General features: G+C 35.2%; 1 protein-coding gene across 1 annotated transcript; it reads right to left on the reverse strand.

Annotated features, from left to right (window-relative positions):
• Positions 1–17,195: 17,195 nt before the first annotated feature.
• On the reverse strand, positions 17,196–22,259 carry LOC113289120 (DEAD-box ATP-dependent RNA helicase 1-like). The gene is made up of 10 exons (XM_026538301.1): positions 21,503–22,259; positions 21,150–21,367; positions 20,810–21,068; positions 20,491–20,739; positions 19,541–19,692; positions 19,010–19,181; positions 18,555–18,739; positions 18,196–18,400; positions 17,652–17,757; positions 17,196–17,526 (listed from the first exon to the last, which is right to left on the reverse strand). The coding sequence occupies exons 2-10, from the start codon at positions 21,296–21,298 to the stop codon at positions 17,408–17,410; spliced, it is 1,596 nt and encodes a 531-aa protein (XP_026394086.1). The 5' UTR covers positions 21,299–21,367; positions 21,503–22,259; the 3' UTR covers positions 17,196–17,407.
• Between the last annotated feature and the right edge of the window lie 1,050 nt (positions 22,260–23,309).

Genomic DNA, 23,309 nt, shown 5'->3' on the forward strand with positions numbered 1-23,309 from the left:
TTATTATTGAAGTTGTGATACAATTGGACTTTGACACTGTGTAATAATACTATGACGCTCTATAACAATGGTCGAGACCGATGCTTTCTCATTGTTATAGCTACAGATCTTCAACAACGGTGATGCTAAACTTACAACCTTTGGGATCATTGGAATACTTGGAAGTGACGAAGATTTCGAGGAATGTGGAAGATTAGACATGTGGAATAGGAGATACTAAAGTTTCTTTATCTTTTTTGTATTCCATATGTATTGATAGTTTTGTCACTAAAATTGACAAAGAGGGAGATTGTTAGAGCATTGCTCGGTCGAACTCGCATGCGTTGCTATATCAAGCATGTTTGTCAATGTTAGTGATCAAAACTATAAGTCTTGATTTCTAGTCTACTATAGCTAAGTCTCGGACTATGATAGAAAGTGTAGTTGAGCTCAAGGACTTCATGGCGATTCATCATACAAGAAGAAGAACTACTCAAGGAACCGGTGGAACTTCTCGACAAAAAGGTATGTGAAGACTTGAACTTATCTGTCACTCAAAAGTCTATCTACTCTATCTCCTACTTCTTGAGACAAAAAGTCGTATGCTATATATAGACTTAGATTATACACATTTGGTATTTCGAGCCGAGTATACCTTTCCTATCTATATCTATAAATATGTGTTGGTAAGCGTTTCGCTTCGACCATGTTTATCTTTACCTAGTGACGAAATTCATTATATGTTTCAATCACTTTGAAAATTGCTTTGACGAGAAATGGTGTAACAACTATATAACGCCTGCTAAGAATGTTTCAATGGTTGGAATGAGAGTTTAGATTACATAAACAATGATGGACATAAGTATTGTTGTGGAAACACATATGTGCATAAGTCCTATTACTTGAACAAAGTTTGCGAATTTTGTTGATCAAGAGAAACCGGAAGAATGGCTTGTTGCCAAGTCCGCGAACTCAGTCCGCGAACTGCCGAACTTCTCATCCCGAGAATTATGCTGAAGTTGACAAACTTGTTACGTGAGTACCAGTCCGCGAACCGGAGGAAATTCTTTGGCGAGATTTTCTTTGCCGAGATTTTCTGCCGGAGGAAATTCTTTGCCGAGATTTTCTGCTGGAGTTTGTAAACTCTGCCCGGTTGCTTAAGTCCGCGAACCTAGTGTGCGAACTTAAGAAGGTTATATATCTGAAGATGATTTCTGGACTTAAACTTATAAAGACTAAGGAATGCAAATTGCAAACCGTGGCTATAAAGTTCATGAACCGATTCAAGTGAATCAAATCATCTTTGCTTCAATTGTGTCTTGTGTAGTACATAATATTTCCTTGCAATTGAAAAACTCTCTAACTAGTTCATTTGAGTCACTTGAAATAGTTATGGTGAAGAAGAATATGGTTGGTATGAAATGCTCATATGGCTAACCTTTTGGTTAAATATTGTTGATCCAACAATGTACACGTTTGGGCACGGTTAACAAACCTAGAAGCGTACATTTCATTTGTCTATAACAAGCTAAATTTTCGATCTAACGGTTGAGAAATATTAGATTGAATCTAAATCAGATTTTCATCTAACAGTGGATATTGTTTTCTTTGTGACCAAGGCGAAACCCTGATTTGAAAGACTATATAAGGGGACATCTAGCAACTCTGCAAAACTAATCCCCACACCTCACGTGTGATACTAGTTTGCGTGCTAGAGTCGTTTCTCCTTTAACCTCTGGTTTTCTTCTTCTAAAACCAGGTTAACGACTTAAAAACTTAATTGGGATTGTGAAGCCAGACCGATACTACTTTTATCGTAGTTGTGTGATCTGATCTTGCATCTTCTATCGTACGAGTACAATCAGATTGATTGGCTTGAGATTAATATCTCCGATAGGCAAGATATAAAAAGTAGTCACAAACATCTTCGTCTCATTGTTTATGATTCCGCAACATCTTGTTTCGCTACCATACGATTAAGATTGTTGTAAGGTGATTGATTTATCTAGGCTGTTCTTCGGGAATATATGACCGGGTTATCAATTGGTTCATGTTCACCTTGATTATTATCAAAAAACGGAACAAAAACTTTAGGGGTTTTCTGTGGGAGACAGATTGATCCTTTGATATACTTGTCTGTGTGAGACAAATTTGTTTATTGTTAAAGCCTGCGATTTTGGGTCGTAGCAAATCTTAGTTGTGGGTTAGATCAGCTAAGGGAATCAAGTGCGCAGTATCCTGCCGGTATCAGAGGCGTAGGGAGTATAATTGTACCTTGGATTAGTGGGAGACTGATTGAGGTTCAATTACAGTCCATTCCGAAGTTAGCTTGGAGTAGGCTAATGTCTGTAGCGGCTTAATACAACGTGTGTTCAATCTGGACTAGGTCCCGGGGTTTTTCTGCATTTGCGGTTTCCTCGTTAACAAAATTTCTGGTGTCTGTGTTATTTCAGTTTCCTCATTATATTGTTTTATCTTTATAATTGAAATAATACAGGTTGTGCGTTAGATCATCAATTAGAGTAATCCAACCTTTGGTTGTTGATTGTCATTGATTGATCCTTGGATATTGGTCTTTGGTACCATCCAAGTTATTCCTTGTGTTTGATTAAAGACTCGTTGATTTCTATTAGCTCGAGTAAATCAAAACAAGAGAGAGATATTAACTCCTTGAGATACTTTTACCTAGATTGAGTCTGACTGTCTAGTTGATTCTCTAGAAAGTATTTCGGAGTTAGTCCATACAGATTGCTAAGCGAAATATTAGGTGGTGTTGTTAGACCCACGCTTTTTCAGCACTGCTTGGTCGAACTCGCAAGCGTTGCTATCTCAAGATTTTTTGTCAAGTTAGGTGATCAAAACTATAAGTCTTGATTTCTAGTTTACTTATAGCTATGTCTCGGATTCGAATAGAATATGAAAAAGACTAGGGTACCCAAATATACCTCAATCTAAAACTTTTCCGCTTATAAGTCCTTTCTCCGAAAGTGATTGTCTATGGATACGAGATCGAGACAACACGACAACAAGATAACTTGCGTGATTGACTATGGATACAAGATCTAGATAATACAACAACGAAGTATGATTACTTGATAATAGGTTTGAACTTAACCAAACACTATACGATTGCTATCAAGTTTTAGGAATTAACGTTTGTGTATTTTACTTCTAATTATAATAAACATAATTATAATTGCAGAAATAGAAAAGTAAAAGACATGGAAAGATTTTTTTAACGAGGAAACCACAAATGCAAAAAACCCCCGGGACCTTGTCCAGAATTGAATACTCTCAGAATTAAGCCGCTATACAAAATCTAAACCAACTTCGTATAGTTGAGACCAAGCAACTAAACCTATATTTCACCTAGTTCCCTCAGTATCCCTGCGCCTCCAACTTGTAATTAGTCACACACTTGGAATAATTCCTTTGGTTCGTATTCCAAACAGTAAAGGAACAACAAATCTGTTCGGTAACAACTCTTTTTAAATAAGTGATATGAGTTTGACAAAAGGCTCTTCTGTTTATCCCAATAAACTCCTTTGTCAAGTTCTTAGATCAATCTATTTAACAACTACCGAAGTAATTGTTTAGACTATCATCACAAAGAAATATATTGAAGCCGATCTACTCAACTAATCAATCAAGGTTATCACAAAGATAAACCGATTATAGTTGGATCCCCAGCCGACCAAGTTTTGTGCACACCAAATATTATGAACTCAAATAAGAAATCTTCTTTGTCTTCAAATCTTCTTAGATCTTCAATAAACACCTGCACACAAACAACTAGAATCTCTTGTGGTCAATCACACACATAATGGAGTCTGTTAACGATGGATTATCACAAGACGTCTTTAGATCTACAAACATTTCTAAAGATCCGATACTTCGATCTAGTTTAAGTGAAGTTTATGTCAGAAGAGAAGATTCTTAAGCATAAACAAACTAGGTGCAATCAAAGTTCAATAACCGTTAGTCAACCAAATCAATCGAAAACTAATAATAAACTGCAATTATCTAGTTTCCCACCAACGGTACTCGTAGAGCTTCCCAATCCCAAAGAAGTCTTTAAAACGAGCGATCGTAAGAGATTTCGCCTAATTCTTTCCTCTCCGAATAGACGACTCCACCAGTAACAACACAACTAGGTAGTTTTGCTGGCTCTGAGGATTAGTTTGCTCGAAATGCAAACTTCAATATTTATAGACCAAGGAAGTTTGGACACCAAGGAATTTCCAAAACCGAATATTCTCAAAGATATGAAATAAAGCCAAAATCGGTTTTCATAATTCCTGTAAATGGACTGTCCAAATATTGACCGAAATCTCAGTAGAAAATCTCCAATTAGTAAATGCACATTACCGATTTTTATCTTCTAAAGATATGCATTTAATTGCTGGAAATTAAAATCATATAAAACTAAAAACCTTAATTAAAAGATTATTAATTTATTTCGATCCGGGATTCTCCTTTAGTTATTAAGGAATATCTTTGAATAATAAAATATAAGAGTTACTGCACATGTTCAAAGTATGTCGACACCTTTACTTTGTAAATCCTTTTTCATATTTACAATCTTGAAACCGATTTCCCACATTTCGAAACGAGTTTAGAATTGGTTCATCTGACTTACAAGAACTATGTGATTGATTATCCTATCAAATCACCATTAATGGGTTTCACGGTTCTACCAAAACACAAAGCTTCGGTTCTACCTCCATGTGGGTACTAGGATCGGTCACACTAGCTTTCCAAAAATTGGTTGACTAGGTACTAGGATCGGTTATCACATATTTATGGTATTTACTTGTAATCGGTTGCACAAGTCATAGGATCGGTTACCAATTACTATGACTTGTTGTGCCTCTTACAAGGATCGAATCCACATACTTGTAATCGGTTGCACCTCTTACTAGGATCGGTTCCCCAATGTCTAGAGTTGGTCATACCAATTCCAATATATCGATCATACCAGCTCAGGTGATTGTGAATAGTTTTACCAAGATACATAAAAAAGTTATGAGCGGTTATACTAAACACACATATTGGTAATCCAAAGATTTGCAATGAATAACAATACCAATAAGCCTAGCGATTTCCCTTTTGATTCATAAAACAAGTTTATGAATTGTACTTCCTTTAAACGAATGTAAAACATTGTTCCTATGACGAAATCTTCACCCATACACATACGTAATCACAATATAATTCATACGATTATGTCGATGTCTTATATACGAAGTTCAAAAGATAAAAGTTATACTTCCTATTGTAATTCCTTAATACTATGTCTAACTAGAGTATAATCATTTACAGCTTCGCAGTTATGTTTTCAACATGCACGACTTGAAAGATATGTTAGGAATGAAACAGTGTAAATCAAATATCACTAACCTCAAGAGGAAGGATGATGTCGTTGTTGTATCTCTTTACTTCTTCACATTCTTCAAGTCTTCACGTAATACTTGTAAGTCTCATATCCTAGTAACTTTCTAGCTAACCTATACGAAGTTGACTCTAGTAAATAATTAAGCGACTCTTTAAATGAGTTTTGATTCACTAAAATATGACAACCAAACTTGACATACCAACCTTGGTGGGTTCAACCGAGCTATGCTCTAACAGAATGTGTAGTTGAGATTTAGGCTTCACAGCGTTCATCGATTGAAGACGAAGATCTACTGAGGATAGCTTGGAGGAACTTCATTAACAAAAGGTATGTGGAGACTAAAACATATCTATCACTCAGAAGTCTATTCTATTTTATCTCCTAATGAGACTAAGTCGTATAGCTATACAATCTTTTACATTACACACATTTGATATTTCGAGCTGAGTTTAACTCGCTTATATCTTTATCGAAATATATTGTGGAAAGCTTTTTTCTTTAGCTATGTTCATCATTATTCTTGACGAGTTTTGTTGGAAAACAATTTATTTGTTGGACACTAAATAATGAGTCAAAAAATGGTCATGTGAAAATTGCCTTGAAACATCTTACATGATTTGTATGAGACAGTCATTTGATGTAGAATCGGAATATTTTGTATTGACCATTCAGTAACTTGAAATTACTTATAAGCTAATAGTTTGTGTGAGACAGCTATTGTCGTCTTCTAAGGATGTTTCAATGATTGAAATGGGAGTTTAGAACAAATAACTATTGTCTGGATATAGCACAGTATTGATACCAGTATGCAAACTGTTGTGGTATGATTCAGGTCCAAAAACCAAGTTTGCATACCAGTATGCGAACGGTTTTAACTGTCGAAGTCCGGGAACCAAGTTTGCATACCAGTATGCGAACGGTTTCACCCGAGTTAGTTCAGGAACGACAATATTCATACCGGTTTGCGAACTGTCGGACATGACCAAAGTACGGAACTTAAGTTTGCGTACCCGTTGCAAACTGAGTTGGTTTAAGTTCTAAAATTTGTTAAGTATGATTTCATACTCATGAACAAATTCATTTGTAAATTAAGGAATCCAATATTTGCAAACCGTGGCTAAATGTTCATGAATTGATTTTCTTTAATCAAATCCGATTTTGTTTCAATTGTGTCTTGTATACTTCTATGAGAATATAAACAACTGAATAACTCTATGAGTAACACAATTAGGTTCATTTGATCTAGAAGTGTTAGATGAATGTGGTTAATACAAAAGTGTTCATATGGCTAACTTCAGTTAACTATTGTTGAGCCAGGTCAATATACACATTGGTTACCCATATCTAATTTAAGGTATATTTCATTTGTGTGTAACAAGCTAAGACCATCCAACGGTGGAGAGATATTTCTTTGATTTTAAGCAAACTTAGCTTATATCTTAAATAAGGATTTCATTTAACGGAGAATATTGATTGCTTTGTTTCAAAGCTATTAAACCCTGATTTGAAGACTATATAAGGGATAACTATAGAAACTGGAAAACCTAATCCCCACACTTTCTGTGTGATAATAGTTGCGACTGGAGTCGATTCTCCTTTAACCTAGGTTTTTCCTAAAACCATTATATGGTTAACGACTTAAAGACTTCATTGGGATTCTGAAGCCAGACCCAACTATTTTCTCTGTAGTTATGTATTCTGATCTTACTTGTTCTATCGTATTGAGTACTATCTTCTCTAAGATTTGCTCGAGATTTATCTCCGATAGGTAAGATATAAAAAGTAATCACAAAGCTCTTTGTCTCATTCTTTGTGATTCAACAATAACTTCTTTTACTACCATAGAGTTAAGTTATTGTGAGATGATTCATATTTTTAGGCTTTTCTTCGGGAATATAAGACCGGATTATCAATTGGTTCTTGTTCACCTTGATTTTATCAAAACACGGAGCAAAATTTCGTAGGTACTTCTGTGGGAGACAAATTTATCTATCAGAATAAACTTTTCTGTGGGAGACAGATTTGTTTATAAAGTCTTCGACTTTTGGTAATATCAACTTTTAGTTGTGGGTGAGATCGGCTAAGGGAATCAACTGCGTAGAGTCCTGCTGGGATTCAGAGACGTAAGGAACGCGACTGTACCTTAATCGGTGTGAGACTTGGTTAGGGATCAACTACATTCCACTCCAAAGTTAACTTGTAGCAGGCTAGTGTCTATAGAGGCTTAATATAGTGCGGTATTCAAATCTGGACTAGGTCCCGGGGTTTTTCTGCCTTTGCGGTTTCCTAGTTAACAAAACTTCTGGTGTCTGTGTTATTTCTTTTCCGCATTATATTTGTTTATATAATTGAAATACAAGGTTGTGCGTAGTTCAATCAATTGGTATATCCAACCTTTGGTTATTGATTGACACTTAAACATTGGTCTTTGGTACCGTTCAAGTTATTTCTCATACCAATCAGGCTCACAGATCTCTATATGTTCGATTGCAGATTGTATTGAGAAATTGAGATATAACTCTTGGATGTTTTTCCTTGATTGAGTTTGACTATATAGTTGATTATCTTGGAATTATATTGGAGTTAGTCCATGCAATTTTCCAAACGAAATATTGGGTGTGGTTGTTAGACCTCCGCTTTTTTCAATTGGTATCAGAGCAGGCAAACACGATAAACCTAATAAGTTTGTGTTTGTTTGATCCTAGAGACTGTCCCCATGGGAAATCACTTTGGGAAACTTGTTATGTGCATCTGTAACACACACCAGAAATCCTCAAAGATTGTTCAGAGTTTATTCTTCTCAAGACCTCTGGTCTCTCAAGATAATCTCACATCATCTAAGACATTAGAAATCTTAGATGATGTAAAACAATATAAAGGAAAAATTAAATATTCCTTAAAAAAGGTTCATTGCAGGAAACGTGTGAATAAAAGCTCAAGGATATGGAACCTCTCTAGACTGCTTATCAATCTTTTTGAGGAATACTATCGTGATGGATCAATTGACAAAGATCTATTTATGGCTTTTGAAAACATTTTTAAATCTCTGGAACGACTAATTTCGATTAAGGAAAAGGTTTTTACTGGTAAAAATTCTGATTCTGTCATTCGTGACGTACATTCGGGTATTGGCAACAACGCGGTCAAAATCGATAAAAATATTTTTACTAGTGGTGTTGCAAGTTCCAGTTGTCGGAAAAAACCTTCCTCTAATCTTATGAGAAATAAGTCAAAATTTTCAATTAACCCTGAGTATCATCATTACAATGATTATACTTCTGGTACATTTCACAAATATCGACCAGAGAAGGTGTATGAGGGTTCCTCTTCCCATCCAGCCTCTTGGTAACGAGATTGACTCCAACCCATTTTTATATAACTTGAAATGGGACAAGTAACAGTTTGATTTGATTTGTGTCTTTGTATTATGGGTTAATTTAGTCTTTGAAATTTATTTTTCCTTGAATAAAAACTTGTTTGACATAATTTTTCTGTCCACCTGAGGATAAATTATATTCTGTAGTCTTGTACTATGCTTTTCATCACACTGTTTTAACTCTTTTCAGTGTGCGGACCTCTAGGTTCAGGATTTAGAAATGGAACCATGTTTCCTTTATGAGTTACCAAACCAGTACGGGTTCAAGCCCATTCCCGGTTTTCTTTTAAGGGTTCCAATACGCGTACCCTTCATCTTTCTCATCTATTTGTCCGCATTCGTGAACAAGGGCGTTTCTAGGGTTCACGTACCATCTCCATTAATCTTCTTTTAGAAGTAAAAAAAAACGGGCAAAGGCTTGTCATCATCTTCAAGGAGCATATCAAGTAAGATTTTCTGTTTCTTATCACTCTCTATTTTAGGGTTCATGAAGAAAATCTATAATTATGTTAAGAATTCAAAGAAGATGGCAAAAAATCATAACTCTTCTCTTGTGGGTATGAACATACCAAGTGACCAAGATTCTATTAGAATTAGATTCATCAATGATTCTAGTAGTAAGATCTTTGAAAAGATTTCATCTAGTGGTTTCATTCTAGAAAAGAAATTGAAAAAAGAAAGTGGTCATAAAGAAGATTTGATGTGTTTTGAAAAATATAAACTTGGTAACATATTTAATGGTCTTGGTGAAGGCTTTGACACTCTCATAAGAATCTTTTATGCTAACATCCATGGTGTTATTCTCGATGACTCGGAACTCAAAACTATGATATACAAGAAAAGGATTCTAGTTGATAGAGAGTTGATTTCAAGGATTACTAAAATTCTATTGGGTAATTTTCGCCTTCCTAGACCAAGAGGAGAAAGACCATCATATGAAACCATTTCTAATGGTCTTTGTCGCAAGAATGTTGATTGGTTTGAAGGAAAATTTTCTACCCTTGATGTTAATCTTGCTTTGATGATTTTCGGAAAACTTGGCATTTCTAATCTTTTTCCCTACACAATTGAGAACTCTCTATGGAGTCGTGATTTTGCGGAGTTAGTCAATTTCCTTGAATTGGGTGCTCAAGGTCTTGATATTTGTGGATTTATCATTCTTCAAATGGTCTCGATGATGTCATCCAACAATAAGTTAGGCTTTCCATGCTTAATTTAGCAAATATGTCGTGAACATTCCATTTCTCCCATTGGCAACTCTATTGGAACTCCCAAACTTTTCCGTCCTTGCACCTTCAAACGTATAAAGATGAATGCTTTCAAGAGACAAAGATGTGATTCCCTTGACGGTTCTTGTGATCCTACCACCTTGGGTATTCTTCATCAAATTTACAAGGGTGTGCGTAATATCAATTCCAAGATAAAATGTGTGCAAGAACAATTATGTTTGATTGCTACAAAGTTTCCCGAAATCAAGGAAGAAATGGAAAAAGATTAAGCCTCTTGGATGGAGTCCGATGATGAAGATGATTATTGATGTCTCAAAATTTTGGTTATTTTGTCTAGAAAACTTCTTATGAGAATTTATTATTGTGTTTTAATAAGGATAACTAGGGTTTGGAATAAAAAATATTTTGATTACCCGTATCTATTGCCGCCGATTTTCATCTTGCAATGTTTTAGATTTATTTATTTAAATTCTAAGTTTTTTAGAAGATGATTTTGCAGTATTAATTTTATGGTTTTATATATTGCAAAAATGTTATGGGATATGTGTGTTTACGTCCGTGAACTATGAATATCTCATATGAAAAAAGTTAAGTCTATTATGTCTTTATGCAAATATTTATAAAAGATAGAATGAACTTTTGTATATTCTGCAGTATTGATCTTTCCCTGATCCACTTCTATGTGAAAGTACTGAATGACTCTGTAAGTTTTCTTATGTTGAGCGTTTCCGATTAATCATTAAGGTTCTCTTGCGGTTGATTTATTCGAGTTTACTGGATACAAATTCATGTTTCATGTGATTTGTTAATGTCCAAAGAAATCCTTATTTCCTCGTAAAAGTAAGGTCGCTCTTGTTGTTCTTTCGAGAATGACATTTTATGAGGGAGAGTTCTTAATTAAACTTGTGATTAATTTCCAAATCTTTGTGGGAAGTGCAGCTGTGCAATTGTAGGAGTTATCTTGTATCTTTATAAACCCCTTGATGAAATACTACGTTTCGACTATGTGAAATCATGGAAACAAAGTTGATATGTTCTCTTTTAGTCATGAAGTATCTTTATGAGAATTTCATTATGATCCCGTTAGTTTTCGTACCTTTGCCAATTTATATTGACAAAAAGGGGGGGAGAATTATTTTGAAGTTCACACTACATACATATGTTTTACGGATCATTATGTAAGGGGGAGTGGTTTTCATTGTGAGATGAAGTATTGACTAAGGGGGAGTGACACATATCACCGTAGTATTATTGTCAAAGTTGTGATACAATTGAACTTTGATGTTGTGTAATAATACTATGACACTGTATAACAATTATTGAGAACATATATGTTTTCTTATTGTTATGGATACAGATCTTAAACAACAATGATGTTGAGTTGAACACGTTCAGAATCACTGGAGTACTTGGAGTGACGAAGAATTCAAGGAATGTTGAAGAACCAAGGAAATCAAGCATGTTGGATGAGAATCTACAAAGTTTATTTATTTTGTAATCCATATGTATTGATAGTTTTGACACTAAAATTAACAAAGGGGGGGATTGTTAGAGCACTGCTTGGTCGAACTCGCAAGCGTTGCTATCTAAAACTTGTTTTTCAAGTTTAAGTGATCAAAACTATAAGTCTTGATTTTTAGTCTACTTATAGCTATATCTCGGATTAGGATAGAATGTGTAGTTGAGATTTAGACTTCACGACGTTCATCGATACAAGACGAAGATATACTGAGGAGAACTTCGTAAATAAAAGGTATGTGGAGACTAAAACTTATCTATCACTCAGAAGTCTATTCTATTCTATCTCCTAATAAGACTAAGTCATATATCTATATAGACTTTTACATTATGCACATTTGATATTTCGAGCTGAGTTTAACTCGCTTATATCTTTCTCGAAATATGTGTTGGAAAGCTTTTTGCTTTAGCTACGTTCATCATTATTCTTGACGAGTTTAGTTGGAAAACAATTTATTTGTTGGAAACTAAATAATGAGTCAAAAGATAATCATGTGAAAATTGCTTTGAAACATCTTACATGATTTGTGTGAGACAGTCATTTGATGTAGACTCGGAATGTTTCGTATTTGATCATTCGATCACTTGAAATTACTTGTAAGCTAATAGTTTGTGTGAGACAGATATTGTCGTCTTCTAAGGATGTTTCAATGATTGAAATGGGAGTTTAGAACAATTAACCATTGTATGGATATAACATAGTATGCATACCAGTATGCAAAATGTTGTGGTATGATTCAGGTCCGGAAACTAATTTTGCATACTAGTATGCGAACGGTTTTAACTGTCAAAGTCTGGGAACCAAGTTTGCATACCAGTATGCTAACGGTTCTACCTGAGTTAGGTCCGAAACGATAGTATGCGTACCCGTTCACGAACTGTCGGTCAATACTATAGTCCAGAACTTAAGTTTGCGTACCCGTTTGCAAACTGGGTTGGTTAAAGTTCTAAAATCGTTCAAGTATGATTTCATACTCATGAATAAATGCATTTATAAATTAAGGAATGCAATCTTTGCAAACCGTGGCTAAATGTTCATGAATTGATTCTTTTGAATCAAATCCGATTTTGTTTCAATTGTGTCTTGTATACTTCTATGATAATATAAACAATTGAAAAACTCTATGAGTAGCTAAATTAAGTTCATTTGATTATCATTTGATCTGGAAGTGTTAGATGAATGTGGTTAATACAAAAGTGTTCATATTGATAACTTCGGTTAACTATTGTAGAAACAACGCAATATACACGTTTAGAAATGGTTACCCATATCTAAATGAAGGTATATTTCATTTGTGTGTAAAAAGCTAAGACCATCTAACGGTGGAGAGATATTGCTTTGGTTTTAAGCAAACTTAACTTGAATCTTAAATCGGGATTTCATCTAACGGTGAATATTGATTGCTTGGTTTCAAAGCTATGATTTGAAGACTATATAAGGGAGAACTCTAGCAACTGAAAATCCTAATCCCCACACCTCATGTGTGATACTAGTTGCGTACTAGAGTCGATTCTCCTTTAACCTAGGTTTTTCCTAAAACCATTATAGATTAACGACTTAAAGACTTCATTGGGATTCTGAAGCCAGACCTAACTATTTTCTGTGTAGTTGCGTGTTTTGATCTTACTTGTTCTATTATATTGAGTACTATCTTCTCTAAGATTTGCTCGAGATTTATCTCCGATAGGTGGTGAGATATAAAAAAGTAATCACAAAAATCTTCGTCTCATTCTTTGTGATTCCGTACAATAACTTGTTCTACTACCATATAGTTAATTTATTTAAGGTGATTGATATTTTTAGGTAGGAAATACCATATGGTCCTAGAAATAATATATTAGAGTGAGTTTGATCCAGTTGACTCAGTCAACTGTCTGTTTGGTCCTTTTTGTAAATATAAATTATAGTTTGGTCCTAGAAATTATTGTTTTGTCCTAGGGTGTACAATACCCACGCGGGATGACATCATGGATGATGTAATTTTCTTCTGGGAGTGACAGAAATTGCCTTTTAGATCCATATATTTAGGATTTATTAGCAAAAAAAGAAATCATTTTTAGATTTCGTTTCTCTCTCCTAGACATGGTGGAGACGATGAAGACGATTTTGTGATGAACTTTTTTTGAATGTTTTTGTCTCTGTTCCCACTGATGATGAAGAAGATGAAGATGATGATGATGAAGACGACGATGATGATGATGATTTTTCGTTCTGTCGTCATGTTTTGTTGTTGCTGCTGTTGAAGATGATGAAAAAGATGAAGATCTGTTGCTGCTGATGTCAAAGAAGATGAAGATTGAAACGAAGATGATGAAGACGATTTTTGTTGTTGCTGCTGCTGTTGAAGACGACGAAGATGATGAAGATGATGCTGCTGCAGTTCATTTCTGGAATGAACTATGATTTTTATGGGTTTTTATCAGGAGTTCATTCCAGGAATGAACTCTGATTTTTATGGATTTTTATTAGGAGTTCATTTATGGAATGAACTCTGGTTTATATGTTTTTATCAGGAGTTCATTTCTGGAATGAACTCTGGTTTCTATAGGTTTTTATCAGGAGTTCATTTCTGGAATGAACTCTGGTTTATATGTTTTCTCAAAAATTAAGTAGAAATTAACATGAGTTTATTTTGACAAATGAACTGCTACAAAAAATAAGTAGAAATTAACACGGAAGGATACTTTGGTCCATTTAATATTTTTAAATAATTGTGGACTAAACGGAAAAGGTGATTTCTGAAAGGACTAAACAGACATGGGACCAAACGGTATTTTTCCCTATTTTTAGGTTGTTCTTCGAGAATACAAGAACGAATTATCAATTGGTTCCTGTTCACCTTGATTTATCAAAAGACGGAACAAAACTTCGTAGGTACTTCTGTGGGAGACAGATTTATCTATCAGAATAGACTTTTCTGTGGGAGACATATTTGTTTATAAAGTCTTCGACTTTGGGTCGTAGCAACTCTTAGTTGTGGGTGAGATCAGCTAAGGGAATCAAGTGCGTAGAGTCATGATAGGATTCAGAAACGTAAGGTACGCGACTGTACCTTAATCGGTGTGAGGCTTGGTTAGGGATCAACTACATTCCTTCCGAAGTTAACTTGTAGTGGGCTAGTGTCTGTAGCGGCTTAATATAATGTGGTGTTCAAATTTGGACTTGGTTCCGGGTTTTTCTGCATTTGCGGTTTCCTCGTTAACAAAACTTCTGGTGTCTGTGTTATTTCTTTTTCGTATTATATTTGTTTATATAATTGAAATATCACAGGTTCTGCGTTGTTCAATCAATTGGTAAATCCAACCTCTGGTTGTTGATTGAAATTGATTGACACTTGAACATATGTCTTTGGTACCGATCATGTTATTTCTATCAGGCCCACATATCTCTATCTGTTTTATTGCAGATTGTATTGAGAAATTGCGGTATAACTCTTGGATCTTTTTCCTTGATTGAGTTTGATTGTCTAGTTGATTCTCTTGGAATTATATTGGAGTTAGTCCATACAGGTTGCCGAACGAAATATTGGGTGTGGTTGTTAGACCCCCGCTTTTTTACAATCCGTTTAATTTTTCTTATTATAGCACTATTGAAGACCTCTCTTTCGGATTTTTAACAACTTTTCCCCATAAAAAATCTCACTGGATCTTGTTTAATTCTTGGAAAGTTTCCCAACATTTAAGTTATCTTGAAAAACATTCTTCCCAATGGATCTTGTTTAACTCTTGGCAAGTTTCCCAACATTAAGGTTATCTTGAAAAACATTTCGACGTCAGAGTATCTGAAAATACAAATGAGAGTAATGCAAGTGAATAGACATTTTGTACTCAATAAGCCTGCTTGGAAATTTAATTTACTTCATATGGTATTCCACTCGGTGTGGTTAAGAGGCTGAATATTGAGTTAATGTCTTAAGTTTTTTTGTTCTTTAAAAATATATTGAAACAACACAAAATTACGGGAGGCTATTAACCATGTTGGCTTCCCTTATCTCATTTGTGAATTTTGAGATATGGGGAACTTTCGACAAGTTGTTACACTCAGAATGTGAAAATATAGCATTTGAAAGTAAAAACATAGTGTCATGTTCTAAAGCATAATGAATAAAAGGTGGCATTTGTCCCCATTGTTGTTTGTGTGCACATTGGATTCTTGCATGTTTTGCTAGAGCATCTGCTTCCTTATTACTACTCTTACAATTGAAAGTAAAACCCAAAAAAGACTCATATGTCAGCAGAACCCTCATGGCTTCAAAAATAATTGCTTGATTTATCCGTTGAATTGTGTTTTCCTGACCTTGTGCGAAATCAATTACTCCATTACAATCTCCCTCAATCCATAAGAATTTATGACTCGTGCCTGTCGCCCATCTTGCTGCTTCGAGCAAAATCAGTGCTTCTGCGCCTTCAGGGCTGGAGGCATAGATGGTCCCAGATCCAGCTTGGATAGTTGTACCTATTACAGCACGTAAGATTTGTCCATAACTTGTGAGATTATTTTCATTAATCCATGAAGCATCAAAAATGATTTTACATGTATTTGGTTCAGGTGAAATCCATCTTTTGGTGTTATTAGTATTATGAATTGTAAGAGGTATTGGTATTGGTCTTAAAACAGTTGTGCATCCTGATGTCAGTTCAAAAGAAAGATTTAACAAAGAAGGTGAGCAAAATTTAAGATCTCTGCAAACTTGTTTTTGATTTTTCTTGGAAAATTCTCAAGCATCTTTCTTTCCATATTATACAACATTTTGTGGCTACAATTTCTATCACATTATTCTCTGAATTTTCGACAATCCCGTTAGAGTAAAGATTCGTCAATAGAAGGTCTGGGTTTAAGTTATAATTCAAACCTAGCAACGGTGGTAGCATTCATACAAATTTTGTTTAAGCACATTCAAAAGAAAAAATGTTTCAGAGACTCGCATGGATGATTACAAAAAAATACAATGTAAGTCTATGTTTTCTAACTAACGACCTAGCAGTTTCCTAATTGATAATGTGCTATGGATGTATTTCCACAAAAAGATCTTAATTCTCTGCAATACATTCAACTTCCAAAAAGCTTTCCATAAGACGACCGTGGGCTGCGTAGTCTGGTTAGGTACATTGTTATGCAATTTATCGTACATCGATTTTAAAGTGAATTTACCATTGTTAGTTAAAAGCCATCTTAAGATGTCTTTTTCCATTTTCCCATTTATGTCTGGAAAAGTTTGATCTTTATACTTTTTATCTGAGATACATGAAGGAAAGTTATTTCTAACTTTATCTAAGTTCCACTTCTGAGTATCTGAATAGATTAACTCGGATGCAAGTGCTAAAAGAGCTTAGTTTTGAACTCGGATGCAAGTGTTAAAAGAGTTTAGTTTTGAACCACGGACCCCTACTTCCAAACAGCTAAATTTGTGAATCATTGACACCCTATTTAATACATTTGCATATCCATGTCTCATTGTAATGCTTTTTTGTGTGAAAAATTGTTGTATTTTAAAAGTACTCGTCTCTTAGAATACTAGGCCACAAAACCTTTGGTTGAGAAGCTAATCTCCAGGCTAATTTGGCCATCATAGCGATTTTCATTTTATTGGCTTTTTTGAACCCTAAATTTCCCATAACTACTGGTGTGCACAAAAAATAAAAACATTTTAAGTAACATCCCTTTCCCCACCAGAAATCTCCCTGGATTGCATTAATGTCTCAAGTTGTTGGTTAAAACATGTGATTGAAATATTAATTAACATTTTGGTACACAATTTCACTTGAGGAATTACTGTAACATAAAAAAAGGAATTATTCGCATTACTATCACATTTACTTTCTAAGAAATGGCTTGTGCAATAACTAGTTTTTACATACAGAAGAACCAAAGTTTGGTGATGGGAGTATACCAAACCCTAAATCGTTTGACTATTCCACTTCCTGGCTGATCTCCATGCTTCCTTCCGAGGCTCTGGAAGACTGGAAGTTCATTTGACGTCTTTTTTTGAACTTCTCCTGTTGCATGCACTCCTTATATTTCTGCTTTGCTGTTTTAATATAGAGTAGAAATCTTAAGAGATAGGCTAACTCAGATCAACCTAGTACTCAAGTTCTGATCAAGTTAAATTGACTACTGTATATTCTTTTATGGAAATAAAGATTGAGAAACTACCAGAATCATAAACTGAGCTAAGTTTTTCGAATATATCTTCGGGTACATTATGAACACTACAAGAGTCTTTATCAACTTCTTTCAGAAGTTTTTTAAACTCAACAACCTGAAATGTAAAATCAGTGAAAAAAGAAGACATTAAGCAGACTAGTAGAAAATGAGTTTCACATATTACACAACAGAAAAGAGAAATCGTGTTTCAAGATAAAAGTTCATCGAAAAGACTTTAATGTCGGCCTGTTTCCTCTCTTCTTTTGAATACATTAAACATTAAAGAACTTTTTGTTTTAGTTCGATGGGAAGAAGTGGTAAAGGATCTTTTTTTTTTCTTCAAAATTATTCATTTATACCTCATCATCGAGAACCTTTTGACAGACTAAACCTAATGCTCTTTTAGACTACTAAGCCTTAATAAATAACAAATACAAATTGATAGGCCGTCCTTTACTATTAGATATAGGGTAAAAAAGGGTGAAGGAACTTGTTCTGGTATTATTACCTATTTCGACAAATGTCTTGCAAAGAAATCATAGAGTTCGTATACCTGATTTCTTGCCAGAAAGGTGAAGCAATGCCCACTATTCCCTGCCCTGGCAGTCCGACCTGCGCGATGGATATATGTCCTAACATGGAAAGGCATAGCGTAGTTAATCACATTCCTCACCCCTGCAACATCCATACCACGAGTCATAGCATCTGAAGCAATAAGCACCTGTATTTTTCCCTCCCGAAATTTTTCGAGCGTCTTGCTGCAAACGAAGGACGGAATATGACTAAGGAGAATATCCAGCATCAAACAGACTCTAGTATTGCAAATATAACCGAGTGATACCTTCAGGCTGCAGAGTACATATACAGCTCAGAAGTTGAAACGTAGATTTTCTTAATCAGTACAGGATTTACCTTCGTAGAGATTGAGGTTGAAAAGCAGAATATTCTTTGATCTTAAAGGGCAAATCAAAACAATTTAACATGGTACAAAGTTCGTGAGTTGAATCCTTAGATTTTGCAAAAACAACACTTTGTTCTCCTTTTAGCTCATGCAGAAGTGCCGCCAAGTAAAGAGGTTTAGATTTTACTTCACATGTCTGAACAAAGAAATCAAAGGAAAATATACGTGAATTGATGAAAAGAATAACTTTGGAATCTCTTAAAAATAGAAGGTTACTAAAAGAATGTTCACATGATACATAGATTATTTAACAATATTAAAGTAGTCTAACCAGATTGCTCTTTTCTGTAACCAAGTACGGGAAATAATACAGAACCTCCAAAGGAATGAATTGATGCTTCAAACAAAATAAAAAATAAAATAAAGGAACGGACTGTTTAGTAAGATAATGCTCAAGGAGACGTACCAATTTGAATAATTGTAGCTTGTCAGGTAACTTATAGCGGCCAGTTGACAAAAACAGAGGATGATGCAGATCAAGCTTGGAAAGCTTGCTAGGACTTTGGGTCAGAGTGGCAGACAAAACCATCTTCACAAGCCTCGGGGAAGATTTACCTTTAAACCCCCTTTCATTACCGCTACATCAAAAAAAAGATATTTTGAAGGTGACTAGGTTTACTATTGGCTTAAAGAAATCTGCAGACTATGTGAGAGACGGAAATGGCCTCTGACAAATCCACAACCGTGGAGTATTCAAATAATCATCCTGCAACAGCGGTTTTCTAAGGTCATTGGCATAGTTTGTTATTACATGTATATGTAGTATCATACTGTAATAAAACAAACTCGGGAGCACTGACGAAATGTATTGGCACTCGATCAGGTAAACTTTTAGCGGACAAATCTGTCCCAGTCCTCTTAAAGGTTAATTTATCTGAAGTTAACAAACAATTGATTTTACAAAATAAGTATCAAAATGGGATCATATAAAACTTACGATCTTCTTATAGTTCTCAGGGGACCGAACAAAGATTGAGAAGCCCTCATATGTGAAAACTGGTGTTCCTCATCTGAACGGGTCAATAGAAGCACAGCACGAAGAAAATCTTGATATTCCTCTCCAAGTAGCTTGTCTATTTCATCAACTACCTGAAAATCTCAAGTATGTAAGCTTATATATATTATCTTACAACAGTTAGCTGAGGTCCTATGATAGAACTGGCCAATGATATGTTTGTTGTGATTCTTCTAACTAAACAGTTTCAATGACCCATGCCTTTAGTTATTGAGACATTATGCCATTGATTTAATTCAAAAGGCATGATGAACCTTGGGTTACGACAATACTGACTACTGATCCAAAATGATAGGGAGCTTAGAGTGATAGGAGTTAAACCTGGCAGAAACAAACCCGAACATTCTCGTCAAGTGAATCATTTAGATTGATCAATTGACGCCAATGAATTTGTATTAATCATTAGTATCTAAGCATACAATCATGTGACAAATCTAACTTGCCAAGATATTCGTCAACTTTTTGAATTCCTTATAGGTTACAAGTGAAATATCACTTAACAAAATTAGAATGTCATACTAGCAAGGCACAAGCTAATTACGAATTCAGAATCCCATACCACACATATAACTGTAAACACAAAATTGCTCTAGCAACAAAATATCTACTTGAGTATGGTACGTATACAGAACCTCTCCAGACAGTCAATGTCCTTAGATTCATCATTTGAAGGGCGAGATTACGAGTTTAAAGTCTAAATCTATTCATACAAGCATAGCAAGTTGATACATCAACGAGAAAACTTGAGGGAAGGGACAAACAAACGGAAAGGTGCTTCTGCTAGCTTCATATAAACATAAGAAACTAGAGTAGAAGAATTTCAGTCTAAAAATAGTGCATAGATAACTTTGTTCACACAGTTTATCACTTACAAGAAACTGAAGATGCTCAAGAGTAAATCCCTTTGTTGTTTTAATATGGTTCATCAGTTTTCCAGGTGTTGCCACTAAAATATCAACTCCGCTTTCTAATTCTTTCTCTGGGTCATACCAAACACCTGCCTCGAGCTCAGGCCGCTTAATGAGCTGTGCTATCTCATCTGACATTTTACCTTTACCACCGATAGCTGAACCAACAGTTAACCCCACAGCTGGTGCTATAGATTCAAATACACTTTTTACCTATAAAATGCAAAAAAAGAAAAAAAAATCACTAAACAGCCCAACTCTAGAAAATTAACACATCAATTACCAACGTTCGAAGACGAATCTGCACTGCCAAATCACGGGAAGGCAAGACGACTAACGCGCGTAAGCGTCTAACATTCCGTGTTGAAAGAGATTGAACAATAGGCAATGCATAAGATAAGGTTTTTCCACTTCCAGTTGGTGAATGAATACAAAGGTCTCTCTCGAATTGACCAGGTCCAATTGTTTGTTTCCATACTGCATATTGAATTGGATACAATGTAGTAAAATTCTCATTGATATTACTTAATGCCTCCACCAATCTAAACAAAAATAATTCAATAATCAAAGAAACAATCAGAAACACCGAAAGTGAATGACAGATAAAGAGGGAGAGGGGATACCTGGGATCAAGACCAGGAACATGTTCCAATAGAATATCTTCAATAAGATTAACATTTATAGGAGCTCTCATCCATGGGAGAACGGGGATCTTCTTCTGTTTCGGCTCCTCTTCAACCATTTCAGATGATTTTCGTTTAGTACTAACCATTTCGAACTAGTGGATGTAATACAGTCCCTGAAACTGATTTAAAATTGAATCTTGAAAATTATTTAAACCCTGGAAACAAACAAAATCTTTATTCAAACCCTAGACATAACAAATCACTCTCAACCCATTTATATTTTGTATGATTCATATATAATCTTAATCTTAAATGAATGAGAAAAAATCAAAACCCCAAATGTTTCGTACCTAGGAAGTTCACAGTTGAAGATGAAGTGTTGATTTCGATTGGTATTGGACTGTTGGTGAAGATTAGAAGTAGTTGTTGTAAGGGAAATGTTGTTAAAAAGAAGCTTATTGTAAGGTTTTATTTCTTGTTTTCGTCGATTGACTGCCTCGAATATGTAAAATAAAATTTTGGTAAACTGAAATCTCCAAGGAAAGGTGTGACCTACAAACAAAATGTCAGTGCCTGAATTCAGTTGTTAAGATGGCATGTATATCCCTAGGTGTATTATAGTTGCCATGTTTAAATTTATACATGATTATTACTTAACTCCTAGTTAAGAGTTTACAAGGAGTTATGCGTATATAGAAGTGATCCTCCGAGAAACACTTTTGCTCAACCACGGAATTAGGATTTTCCTACCTGTTGAGCATTTCTGTCGTGTATCAAACTCTAGATAATAATAAGATTGCAAATTAGTTCATATTCAAAGTTTTTAGAGCACTGAAGATCATCTCTTAAGTATTCAACAGATCAATTAAACTAACTAGATCACCATCAACCAGAGATAACTCATAAAAAGGTCAATTAATTAAATAATCAACGAGGACCAGCAGTATTAGAATCAACATCACATTCTCATAACAAAATAATCAACTAAGATCATTCACAGATTCACAAATTTGTAGCAATCATCACAATATGGCAAATTGGGTTTTGTTATCACAATAAGCTAAAATTAAGGTAGTACTTTTTAATGCAATAAGCCAAAAATGGGGGATTTTGTGTCTCCCTCTCGAAATAAATAGCTATCTTGCATTAATCCCTTTATAACTATTAATTGGCAAATCCCTTTTCCGTTAACTTTGCCGTTACCTCCTGCTCCTGGTTAAGCGAGCACGTGCATTTCACGTGTGTGCTATATTAAAAGATTAAAGATTAGAAACCTCAAAATTCCCTTTGGTAAAACTGGACGGACGGTGGAATCACGGTCGGAGCGGAAATGATAGGGCCGACGAGCGAAGCCAGTGAGGACTTCTATATGACCACTTTTTTTCTAAATAGTAAGTGATCAATTGACTAGGGATGCACATGGGCGGGTATGGGCGGGTATAAGATGAAAACAACCTCGCACTCACATACTGCGAGTTTTTTTTTTAAACCAACCCCGCACCCACAAATAGCGGGCGAGTTGGGCGGGTATGGGTTTAAACCCGCTTAAACCAGCTTTATAATTCAATACTCATTCACACACACATGTTTTACTTAAGTTCACAGATGAAGATTAAGTGCCGAATCTGTTTATTTTTCGATTGTTGTCGATTTTTGGTGAAAATTCGAAGTTGTTGTTGTCGATTTCTGGTAATTGTCGTTCGTAGGTGAAGAAGAAGAACTGAGGAGGAAGAAGAGGAGAGGCCGAACGGAGACAAGAGTATAGAAAAGGAATGAGGGTTATCAGTGATCTTATCTACTAGTATTAGGATTTCATAATGGACGGGTAGGATTAGTTTTATCTAATGGTATATAATCTGCGGGTTTTTTGGACGGGTATGGGCGGGTAATAGCTTAAACCAACCTCGCACCCACATATAACGGGTTTTTTTTCATAACCAACCCCGCACCCACAACGGGCGAGTATGGACTAAAAACCCACGGGTTTAGCGGGTACGGGCGGGTTTGGCGGGCGGGTCTTGTGCAGCCCTAATTGACACAAAAAAATTGAATTTTGGTGTCCCAAACCATTTTCAATCAACAACGAAAGGACTAAAGAGTCCCTCCATGCATCTATTTCTCACTAAAACTAGCGTAAATATAACACAACACGACGGG

This window comes from Papaver somniferum, chromosome 6, assembly GCF_003573695.1.
Source record: "Papaver somniferum cultivar HN1 chromosome 6, ASM357369v1, whole genome shotgun sequence".
Classification (NCBI taxonomy): domain Eukaryota; kingdom Viridiplantae; phylum Streptophyta; class Magnoliopsida; order Ranunculales; family Papaveraceae; genus Papaver; species Papaver somniferum.